This window comes from Geotrypetes seraphini, chromosome 1, assembly GCF_902459505.1.
Source record: "Geotrypetes seraphini chromosome 1, aGeoSer1.1, whole genome shotgun sequence".
Taxonomy (NCBI): Eukaryota; Metazoa; Chordata; class Amphibia; order Gymnophiona; family Dermophiidae; genus Geotrypetes; species Geotrypetes seraphini.
In genome coordinates, this window is record NC_047084.1 from 321,165,183 (window position 1) to 321,177,682 (window position 12,500).

At 40.5% G+C, this 12,500-nt stretch overlaps 1 protein-coding gene across 2 annotated transcripts in view; it reads right to left on the reverse strand.

Moving 5' to 3' along the window:
* BANK1 (B cell scaffold protein with ankyrin repeats 1) overlaps window positions 1-12,500 on the reverse strand; it is a 395,667-nt gene that overhangs the window by 363,113 nt on the left and 20,054 nt on the right. For both annotated transcript variants that reach the window (XM_033956933.1, XM_033956942.1), the window contains exon 3: window positions 11,986-12,128. In XM_033956933.1, coding sequence (XP_033812824.1) covers window positions 11,986-12,128 — 143 coding nt within the window. The remainder of the gene's footprint in view (window positions 1-11,985; window positions 12,129-12,500) is intronic.

A 12,500-nucleotide genomic window follows, 5' to 3' on the forward strand; every position in this document is an offset into this window, starting at 1 on the left:
AACTGGTCCCAATTCATCTTTCTGTCCTTTTTATACTGCCTATCAGTTAGCACACTAAAGAAAATGATTAAAACAATTCTGCCATTTATTTTATCAAGGCTGTAATTTTTAAGTGGATAAACTGAAGTATTTCAACATGCATTCTCATTCTGGTTGGGAAAGCCTCATTGACAATAGACAAGTTGCATCTAACCTCACAGTGCATGTTGTGATCTCCTGTGCTCCTGAGATAAACACATTTGAGCATGAGGCCTACCTTAATTGATCAGGTCTTATGTGAAACCCATGTACAGACAAGCTAGGAAAGTATCAGGCCACTATAATTAGCCCCTGTTGTTTGCAATGTACACTGGCACTTTTAGCCAGGATACATTGTGCCAAAGCTTCAAAAGGGAAACTGGTTTTGAGGTTGTTCCAAGGGTGTTATGTTAGTGTGTGATGTACTGTAACCAAAATGTTAACTTTACTGTCGTGAACTATTGTGAATGTTAACTGCTTAGTTATAGGCGGTCTATAAATTTGAGAAATAACTAACTAAATAAATATTAATCATTCCTTTAGCACTACTATACATACGCAGCGTTGTACATCAAAACACAGAAGAGACAGTCCCTGCTCAAAAGAGCTTACAATCTAGTCAACCAGGCATGTTGTTTCCCTTTAAAATGAGCAAGTACAAAGTAGGTGCACTAAAAGAACCTATGCACTTGAGCCTGCTTTTTCATATTGGCGGCCAAGCTGGACAAAAATAGCATGCATACACATTTGACCACTGCATGGACTGTATATGCACTCTCCTGGTCTAAACACACCCATAGGTACACTTCTTTTTAACCCAGCTAGACATATGTGAGCTACAAGGGCCATATGAACAAGATTACACTACTGCTTGACATCCCCTCTATATGCTTCCAGTATGCTTTTCAACCTGTGCCCTGCTATACTCCCTATGTTATCCAAGTCCCCTCCCTTTAAACTATGTATGCCCTTTTTGTCCTTCCTGGTTTCCCTCTGTAAATGGTAACATGTTAGCCTCACCTTGTACTTAGATTCACTGCCTATGGAATCTGTACATTTCTCCTTGACGATAATTTGTTAGCCTTTAATATTGTACCTAGCAGTGGGGTGAGAGGCGCTTGGGGCGGTGGCGTTCCTCCTCCACCCTCTTCTCCGCCCCCACCCCCACCCACTCCTTCCACGCCCTCTCCTGCCGTGCGCATGCCCCTTCCCTGTACCTCTGTAATGTCGGCTCTTCCTTTGTCGTCACTTCCTAGGCGTGTGTCCAGGAAGTGACATCAGAGGAAGAGCTGACACTGGTGTGAGCAGCAGGTTGGGTTTCCTATTTGCACAGGGAACGTTAGAGAGGTACGGGGAAGGGAAAAGGTGCGCGAACGCAGTAGTGGGGGCGGGGAAAGAGTGGGGAGGACAGCTGTGGGTGCCTCCAGCAAGACGGCACCCGAGGCGAACCGTTCTGTTCCCCACTCCCCCTTACTATATCTAGGTTCCTCTGTTTTCTGCAACCTCACCAGTCCTTCTGTTAACCCCGCTCTTTGAATCTGTGTTTTTTTGTACTGTTAGTTGACCTTTCAGGGAGGAAGGGAAATAAATCAAAATAAATAAATAAATATTGTGGAAACAGCGTCAAAGGTTAGGTGCTGGTAAGTATCTAGATTGTGCCTACAGCATGGCACCTAACTTAATTGCTTTAATCAGTGCAGTAATTGACCACACCATTTAAAACCAATTAAAAATATATAACAAAATGGTAGACGCCGGAATCACGCCTACAGCATGGCACCTAGCAGCACCTAAGGTCAAAGTAGGTGTGTTTAGGGGCGGAGATGATCTTAGGTGTCACTAGATGCTTCTAAGTAAAAAAAAAGTACTTAGGGAAAATACCAAAAAGTGGCATTTTGAACGTAGAGATCAAAAAGATCAAACACCAAAAACAAAGATCTTTAGTTATAAGTATAAAGGAGTCAATTTTTTATTAGTTTAATTTCATACGCTTAGAATTGTGTAATCCTGCCAAAGGCTGAGGCCCCTATAACTAGACTCACCACCGGGTCATGGCTTTACTAAGCTCTCAGGGTGTTAGTAGAGCTAAGTAAAAATTATTTTTGTTTCTATTGGATGATTGAAGTTTAAGAATTCACTTGAAAATACATTAATAATATTTCATATGTAATGACTGGGTGGTGGGTCTGGCTTTAGGAGCCTCGGCCATTGGCAACATTACAAAATTCTCAGTGTATGAAATTAATCTAATAAAAAATTGACTCCTTATACTTATAACTAGATGCTGCTATGCACAATTCTCAAAAAAAATTAGGCACTGTAAATGTAGACCTGTAACACCCTGGCCTCCATTACCAACACCTAAATTTTTTCTTAGACACCGGTAGCCGCAATTCTGTTAACATAACATAACTTTATTCTTCTATACCGCCATAGTCAGATGACTTCTAGGCGCTTCACACCGAAGAGAGCTGGACAATCAGCGAATTACAATGTACAAATTATAAAATTATAAGATTATGAATACAACATATTACACAAGAATAGACATAATAAAATTGTTAGAATTTAGTGTAGCTTCTATTTAGGAATTAACGGCACCTAAGTGTGATTGACACGTGGCTGACACCATATTTCTAGGTGCCATTTACAGAACCCAAGCTCAAATGCCTGCATGTACTTTCTTGGTTAGGCAGAGGAGGTTTGGTATTCAGATAGGCCACTTTATCTAGTTGACTGTAGTAAGACAAGTTTATTATACTTGGCAATTTGCTTATAGAAAGCCAATCAAAGCGGGGTACAAAACATAAAATTCACAGTCCAGGAAAGAACTATAGAATTAAATAGGAAAGCATAGCATAAAGAGAAAGAAATACCTTTGAGTGCTGTTCTCCCAACAGTCACCTATTAGTTTAATATTGAAACCCAAAGTATAACTATAGTCCTCAGACTACAAAAGTCTTTTTTGAATAAATGTTTTCAAAGTGGCCTTGAATGTCAGTAAGGAAGATTCAGCATTGTAATGCCAAAATCCTACAACATTAAACATTGATTGACAATACATATTATAATTCCAGAATGGAAAAGGTTGGTGCAATGGAGGCTACAACCTGAGCGTCCCCTTCAAAAACCAGGTTACATCCAGGTTAGATGCCAGCGATAGCTTCCCTCCTTGAGCTCAGAAGCACGAGAGGCCTGCTGTTAGTGATCTGTACCCTGTTGCTAATATCGTCTATAGTATCTGAAGATTGGATGGTAGCCAATGTTATGCTGATTTTTAAAAAGGGTTTCAGGGAAGATCCGGAAAATTATAGACCGGTAAGCCTGACTTCAGTGCCGGGCAAAATGGTGGAAACAATTATAAAAAATAAAATTTTGGAACATGTAGACAAACATGATTTAATGAGACAGAATCAGCATAGGTTCAGTCGAGGGAGATCTTGCCTCAGCAATTTGCTTGACTTCTTTGAAGGTATAAATAAACATGTGGATAAAGGTGAGTCGGTTGATGTAGTATATCTAGATTTTCAGAAAGCGTTTGGCAAATTGAGAGGCTCCTGATAAAATTAAAGAGTCATGGGATAGGTGGCAAATTTAGTTGTGGATTATGAATTGATTATCAGATAGAAAACAGAGGGTAGGGTTAAATGGTCATTTTTCTCAGTGGAGGATAGTAAATAGTGGAGTGCCGCAGAGATTTGTACTGGAACTGGTGCTATTTAACTTATTTATAAATGGTCTGGAAATTGGAACGACGAGTGAGGTGATTAAATTTGCAGACACTAAACTGTTCAAAGTTATTAAAACACATGCAGATTGTGAAAAATTGCAGGCAGACCTTAGGAAATTGGAAGACTGGGCATCCATATGGCAGATTAAATTTAATGTGGACAAATGCAAAGTGATGCACGTTGGGGAAGAATAACCCAAATCACAGTTACCGGATGCTAGGGTCCATATTGGGGGTTAGAACCCAAGAAAAGGATCTGGGTGTCATTGTAGACGATACGATGAAACCTTCTGCCCAATGTGCAGTGGCGGCTAAAAAAGCAAATGAGATGGTAGGAATAATTAAAAAAGAAATGGTTACAAGACTAAGAATGTTATAATGCCTCTGTATCGCACCATGGTATGACCTCACTTGGAATATTGTGCTCAGTTCTGATCTCCTTATCTCAAGAAAGATGTAGAAGCTAGAAAAAGTTCAAAGAGCGACTGAGATGATAAAGGGGATGGAACTCCTTTTGTATGAGGAAAGACTAAAAAGCTTAGGGCTCTTCAGCTTGGAAAGAGAGGTAGCTAAGGGGAGATATGATTGAAGTCAACAAAATCTTGAGTGGATTAGAACGGGTACAAGTGGATTGATTTATCACTCCATAAAAAATTACAAAGACTTGGGGACACTTGGTGAAGTTACAGGGAAATACTTTTAAAACCAGTAGGAGGAAATATTTTTTCACTCAGAGAATAGTTACGTTCTGGAATACATTGCCAGAGGTTGTGGTAAAAGTGGATAGCGTAGCTGGTTTTAAGAAGGGTTTGGACAAAGTCCATAGTCTATTATTGAGAAAGATATGGGGGAAGCCACTGTTTGCCCTGGATAAGTAACATGGAATGTTGCTACTCTTTGGGTTTTGGCCAGGTACTAGTGACCTGGATTGGCCACCGTGAGAATGGGCTACTGGGCTTGATGGACCTTTGGTCTGACCCAGTAAGGCTATTCTTATGAACTCTCCAGAGACAGAAAAATACCGATTGTATTTTAATGTACACCAATTCAATAGTTTTCAGGCTTGCAGCTTTCTTATACAGTTAGATATAGTTGGTATTTTTCTGTCCCTGGAGGGCTCACTATTTTTTTTTAAGTCACAAAGAGCTGACGTGGGATTTGAACTCAGGTTCCTTGGTTCTTAGCTCACTACTTTAGCTATTAGGATAATCCTCAGCTCTGTGCAGCACTGTATTAAGAAAATATAAAACAGATTTTTAGTAACATGAGTGTTTATAGTTCCTGAGGTAGTAACAGAGCCTGGTATTCCTTGCTACTTTTACATTTGAGGGAGAGAGGAAGACAGTTACCACAGGAGGTGATTTACCTTAATTCTTCTAATAGACAGCTGATCCTCTCTCTAACCTGGATATGGAAAATTCCAGGTCTAAATAAAAACATCCCCTTCTCAGATTGGAGTTGGACATTCATATTTCTGCCCTTCCTTTATAAAATTGAGCTTTGGATGTCCATGCAATATGAATGTCTAAATGACATTCTTTTAGACATCCAAAACATGAATAGATTTTCTAACATAAGGACCAGAATAACACAGTAACTGATAAAGACCAGCATGGTGTATCTAGTCCAGTGGTCTCAAACTCAAACCCTTTGCGGGGCCACATTTTGGATTTGTAGGGCTGCAGAAAAAATAGTTAATGTCTTATTAAAGAAATGACAATTTTGCATGAGGTAAAACTCTTTATAGTTTATAAAACTTTCCTTTAACAGTTAAAAGGAAAGATATATAAACTATAAAGAGTTTTACCTCATGCAAAATTGTCATTTCTTTAATAAGACATTAACTATTTTTTCTGCAGCCCTCCAAGTACTCTATTTTTTCTGCAGCCCTCACATTTAAAGTTTAATATCTTTTCTTTTTCAAAACTGGCACACTTCAATCACTATATTGAAAATAAAATCATTTTCCCTACCTTTGTTGTCTGGTGACTTTATTTTTCTGTGCTTTCCACTATGTTTCCAGGGCCTTCTTGTCCTTTGACTGTTTTTCTCTCCGTCTTCACTTTCTGCCTTGCATCTATCTTTGGCATTAACTTAATGTTCAATTTTTCTGCTTTCTTTTCAAAATCTACGTTTCCATGTCTTCCCTTCCCTTCCTATCTCTCTTTTCTTCCGCCCTATTTCCATGGTCTGGCATCTCTTTCCTTCCTTTCTCTCCCTCCCTCCTTCCTTCCTTTCCCCTGGTCTGGCATCTGTCTCCTTCCCTTCCCCCATGCCCTGGCATCTCCCCCTCCCCCTCCATGGTCTGATATCTCCTTTCCTTCCCTCCCTCCCATGAACTTGGCTTCTTCTCTTGTTCATCTCCTCTCCCTTCTCCTTCCTTCCCTCTCTTTCCCCAATTGGGTGCAGCAGCAACAGAAGCAGCATTTCCTTTCCCCCTTTCCTGTGCAGGAGAGGCATTTCTCTTCCCCTTTCCCTCCTTCTCCCTTACCCTGTACAGCAGCAGCGTTTCCCTAGGGTCCCCCTTTCCTATGTAGCAGAAGCATTTCTCTTTCCCCTTCCCTTCCGTTCTCTTCTTTGTGGAGCAGCAGCGTGTCTGGCCGGCTCGTTCCATTCAAAGCCGCAGGTGGCGGCTCCTTGTGAGATCCGCGCCTGCGTCTGAAGCCTCTCTGATGTTGTGACGTCAGAGAGGCTTCCGATGCAGGAGTGGATAGCGCGAGGAGCCGCCAACCCGCGGCTTTGAACGGAACGAGCCGGCCAGACACGCTGCTGCTCCAAAAGGAAGGGAAAGGGGAAGAGAAATTCTGTTGATCGCGTCCAGACCGCGAGCCGCAAATAAAACCTGGAGAGCCACATGCGGCCCGTGTGCAGTTCTAGTCGTCGTATCTCAAAAAAGATATAATGGAACTAGAAAAGGTACAGAGAATGATAAAAAGGATGGGTCAACCACCCTATGAGGAGAGGCTAAAGTGGCTAGGGCTCTTCAGATTGGAGAAGAAATGGCTCAGGGGTGATATGATAGATGTCTATAAAATAATGAGTGGAGTGGAAAGGGTAGATGTGAATCGCTTGCGATGAAGCTACTAAGTAGCAAATTTAAAACAGACCAGAGAAAATATTTCTTTATAACTTTATTTTTATTGAATTTAACATACTTTACAAGTATAACTACTTGATTTAGAAATACAGAATCATGTTCCAAAAGAAAAACATCATTAAACATTACGATCTTTAAAATAAATATATATGAAACTTAACTCTTCCTTAGACCTCAATTAGAAGGAGGAAAAGAAAACAAAGATATTATAGGGAGTAATATTACAATAATACAACAAAAAAATAAAAGTAAAGACTTAAACGCTAGAACCCAGCATTTCCTTTAAGCTACATTCCCTCCACTAGATAAACCTTTGAGATCTAAAAAGGAACGTAGATGATCTGGTGTAAAATACACATATTTCAGGCCCTTAAACTTAATGACACATTTGCATGGATAGGCTAGCAAAAAAGTAGCACCTAGCTTCCTTGTCTCTTCTCTCATGCCCAAAAACATTTTCCGTCTTTCCTGGGTTATTCTAGTTACATCATGATATAACCATAAACGTTGACCACAAAAAAGTGATCCAGACTTTTTAAAGAATAGCCTCATAACTGCATTAAGATCTTGTTCAAAGATGAAGTTAACAATTAAAGTTCCTCTTTCTTTAACTTCCATAGATGATTCCTCTAATATTTTGCAAGTCTTTATCAGTAACCAAATTCTCACCCTTAGGTATATCTAAATTTCTTTTTGAAGTAGGTAAAAAGTATACTTTATTTAAAGGCGGAATCTGATCTTGCGGATAATTCAAACATTCTACCAAAATTTTTTACAAAATTTCAATGGGTGATATTGCCGAAATCCTTGGGCAATTTAGGATTCTCAAGTTCAATCTTCTGTTAAAGTTCTCAATCATTTCTATTTTACGGGCTGTAGAATTTTGTTCTTTAACAATGGTAGTAATTGAATTTTTCAGTGAAGCTGACTCAATTTGTATTTTATCCATGCATTCTTGCTTGACTTTTAGCAAACTTTCAGAAAAGTTATCCATTTTCTTAACCATTACCTCAATATCTGAGGCAGTCTTCTCCACCTTCACATCCAGTCTCTTGATAGCCTCCAAAAGTATCTCCAGTGTCACTGCTGGGGTGCTTGTTGGTGGTACTCCTTCTCCTTCAGCAGCCCTTCCACCCAGCGTTCCAGCTAGGGCAGTAGCTCCTCCCATTGCCTGCTCCGGGGTCTCCAACTCCTCTCCCTCGGGGCCAAGCTCGACACTCTGCGCCTCTGCTGGACATGGGGGCGCAGAGAGATGCGGTGGAGACAACGATGTCAGCAAGTCCAGAGACCCGAGTGCTCCCTCACTCAGGTCCGACGCGGAACTCTCCCGCCGCGGGGACATCTGGGCGTCGGCTGGGCTCAGCGGCTGCAAAAACCGCTGAATTGACTGCTGGGCTGGAGACGATGTGAGCAGCGGCAATTGCCCCGCTCTCACACTCCCCTTCCTCTTCGCATGAGGCATTCCGACAAAGTAAGTATCTGGTTCAAGTATTGATATGAAGAAAAAACGCTAAGCCTGCCGAGCACAGCTACATAGCGTCCGCCATCTTGTATTCCTCCGGGCAAGTCTTCTAATGTGCTGGGAGACCCGAGAAAATATTTCTTCACACAATGTGTAATTAAACTCTGGAATTCGCTGCCGGAGAATGTGGTGAAATCAGTTAGTTTAGCGGGGTTTAAAAAAGGTTTGGATAATTTCCTAAAAGAGAAGTCCATAGGCCATTTTTGAAATGGCTTGGGGAAAATCCACTGCTTATTATTTTGTTAAAATAGTGGCCAACCCAGGTCCCAAGATTTTATACTGCTTATCCTAGGATAAGCAGTATAAAATCTTGGGACTTGGGTTGGCCACTGCTGGAAACAGGATACTGGGCTTGATGGACCTTCTTATGGCAATTCTTATGTTCTTACCTACTCTATGCCTTTGTTTAGGTTTGTACCTGCTGCTCTATGCAATCTACATCCCTCTAGGCCTTTTTTTGAAGTGTGAAAGTGATTTGTTTTGCTTTGCTCCCATACACGTGCTATAAGCTCGATTACTGTAATGCACTGTATAAGGGTACTATCAAAAAGATATCTGACGTTTACAATTGATACAAAACACGGCCATAAAAATGATCGCAAATAAAAAGAAATTCGATCATGTTACTCCTTTATTAAAATCAGCTCACTGGTTGCCAATTCCACACCGTATCATATATAAAATAGCTTTCCTTTAATTCAAAACGCAAACCACTAAAGAACCGGCCTTTATCCATAAACTTCTCATTTCACATGATCCTATAAGAGCTCTAAGATCCTCTTCTCAGCATCTGCCTCATACGCCATCCTTGAAAATTATTAGCACACGTCGGGCTACCTGATTCACAATCACGACCCCCTACAATATGGAATTCCCTACCTCTTCATATCAGGGCAGAAAAAACTTAGATAAGCTCAAGGGAAATCTAAAGCCTTACCTTTTCCAAGATGCAATCGACTGTTAAATAGATTAGGTTACAGCCAGAGTTATTTCATAATCTTTATTCCCTAGCCTCCCCATCGTGGTTTACCTTTCATGTATTCTTTACTGTTAATTTGTAGTTCTCCATATTTTTCTATTATTTCTAATTGGTCAAGTATTGTTATGTGAGTACTTACTCGTTTATTGTTTCCCCCCTTTTTAATTACAAATTGTAAAACGCACTAAGGGCTCCTTTTACTAAGCTGCGCTAGCGTTTTTAGTGAGCGCTGCAGATTAGTGCGCGCTGACCCCCCTCCCCCCGTGCTATGCGTAAAAACTAATGCCAGCTCAATGGTGGCATTAGCGTCTAGTGTGCGCGGCAATGCAGCGCGTTCTAAAACCGCTAGCGCAGCTTAGTAAAAGGAGCCCTAAGACCCATGCCATAAAATTCAAGGATGAATCTGCCTGGAAATCAGAAACCCTCACAAACCGCAAGTGGAGAGCTTAAAAGAAATTACGCAGACTGCAAATTCTTCAAAATACTGCAATAAAAATAATCACTAAAAGAAAAAAGTTTGATCGTGTAACTCTCCTTTTAAAGGAAAAGCGTCAGTTACCTGTAAATCAGAGAATTACATATAAAATAGCATTACTCACACATAAAATACTAATAAACAAAGCTCCTGCATTCTTAGAAAGATTTCTAATCCCTTCTACTCCCACAAAATCTTTAAGATCCGAAGAAAAATTTTTACTATTAGTCCCTTCACTCAGTGGCGTACCTAGGGTATGTGGCACCCGGGGCCAATCATTTTTTGACTCCCCCATCTATATGAAAAATATGATTTTTAGTAACAATCCACATATCGCACAACAAGAGTGTACCTAGGAAAAGGCAACATCTTAAAGACTGCAGTGAGCACTAGAACACCAACACATACATTGTAAAACTAAACAAGCCAGATCCCGCACAGTCAATTGATCCTGTAGTCAATGCCAACTGAAAACTATGTTCTTTTCATACACACAGAACAGAGATACACCCTCGCCCAATATGGAATAATCACAAACTAAAAATAGAAATATGTAGACAAAAGTTAAACTGAACCGCCAAGAAACCAGACCCTGGATACAATGCAACACCACATAAACAGTAACACATGTCCTCTAATACAGTGTAAAATATAAAGACAGTAGATGTAAATTTGAAAAAAACTGATACATAACAATCACCACTTTACAAATTAACAAATAAAAATAAAACAAATAATGAGAAATAAAAAAATGCAATCATTGATGCGGCAGAGGGAGGAGAAAGCAGAGAAGCATCCGACGCTACTGGACGGAGATTTCCTGCTTTCGCTGGGAGGGTCGGAAAGGTTCACTTGGGGGGGGGGGGGAGAGATAAGAGGGTCAGCGGGGATTCGGCTGTTAGGGGGGGAAGCAGTCTGCCTCGGTGCTCCAAGGCCTGGCGCCATTACCTTTTTCGGTAATGGCGCCGATGCTGCTTTTGCTGGGAGGGTGGGAGCGCGATAGGGACCAGGCCAGCTGTGCACCCACCCCCTAAGGCTGCACCCGGGGCGGACCGTCCCCCCCCCCTTGGTACGCTACTGCCTTCACTAAAATTCATTTATTCAAGGAGGGACGCAATTTTTTCTATTACAGCCCCTCAAATTTGGAACTCACTCCCAATCAATATAAGAGAAGAAAAATTACTTAGTAAGTTTAAAAGTCTTCTAAAAAGCTGGCTTTTTAAGGACTCTTTTAACTGAATCATCTCAAAGGATACTTTAAGTTTACAGCGGACTAGTAGTGCTGGTAGGCAAAAATTAAGTGGGTAACCTCCCCCAACCTCTTGTTTCATTACCTAACCCTTTTTATTTGTTTATGAATTGTATTTAATCCTTTAAATTTTTTTCCCCTCCCTTTTTCACATGTATTGTTTTGTTAAAATAGTACTAACGGTCTAGTTTACCGTAATTACTTTGATTTTTTTGTTTTTTTAACCCGATTTTATAACTAAGGGCTCCTTTTAACAAAGGTGCGCTAGCAGTTTACCGCGTGTAATAGCGCGTGCTAAACCGCCAGCTGCGCTAGCCGCTACCACCTCCTCTTGAGCAGGCGGTAGTTTTCCGGCCAGCGCGGGGGTTAGTGCGTGATTAAAAGTCGCACGCGCTAAACCCGTTAGCGCAGCTCTGTAAAAGAAGCCCTAAGTGTAAATCGCATTGGATTTGGATTTTGCCATCAAATCAAATAGTTTGAAACTTGATATAAATCTGTGCATTTCTCAATGTTATCCTATAGAGCTGTCATCCAAATTTCTGTTGCAGAAACGAAGCAAACAAGCAGTATTAGAGATCTTGCTGTACACAAGCTTGTACAATATATCCCTCTCTGCTATTGTGCATTCTTTAACTCAACATATCAATTTGTCACCCTAAGGGAAGGTTTTCTTCCTGACTGCACCCTGATGGATTTGCTATCTGCAAATTGATTTGCTTGCAGATGAACACATCACATACCCGCGTCTTGTACCTCTTCCTCGACCTCTTGGTATTGATCAGTTGCTCAGTTCCAGTCAATCAACAAACAGTGTTGATTGCTACTGGAACTAAAGATAGGCCCATGTTCTTTTATCTTGCATTGTGTCTTTATCCTTTTTTTTTTTTCATTAACTAAATGTAAAGGTTAACTTACCTGGCAAACAAAATCTATTGGATCAGCTACTTTCCTAAGCAGGTATTCAATCTCCCCCATTGCTGTGTAGTATTCAATCTCTGTAGTTGTCTTAACGATCCCTTCACAGTAGACATTTACCATGACACTGCCAGCAGGAAAAGCTTATACAACACAAAGAAAAAACAGAAGCTTAAAAACATTTCAGTCCATGACGTGACGCACTTATGTATCTTAATAAAACAGGCACCCACTTGCCCTTCACATGTAGGCAACTTGTTACTAAACTACTCTCTTACTAGCTGCAATAATATTTAGAAAATTAGGGATGGTAGAGTATACTTATTGAAGACTAAAAGAATTATCTGACGCTTGTGTAAAAGTGAGAGTGAATTGTGGTTACCACATTCCTTTGCTTCACTGAGGACTCTGTAGCCCAACTAAGCTTTAATTATTGATTGGAGGAAATTTGTATTTCAGGAAAACGAGTTACAGGACTGGGACATTTCAGCAGAGAAAAATAACACTTTGACCTA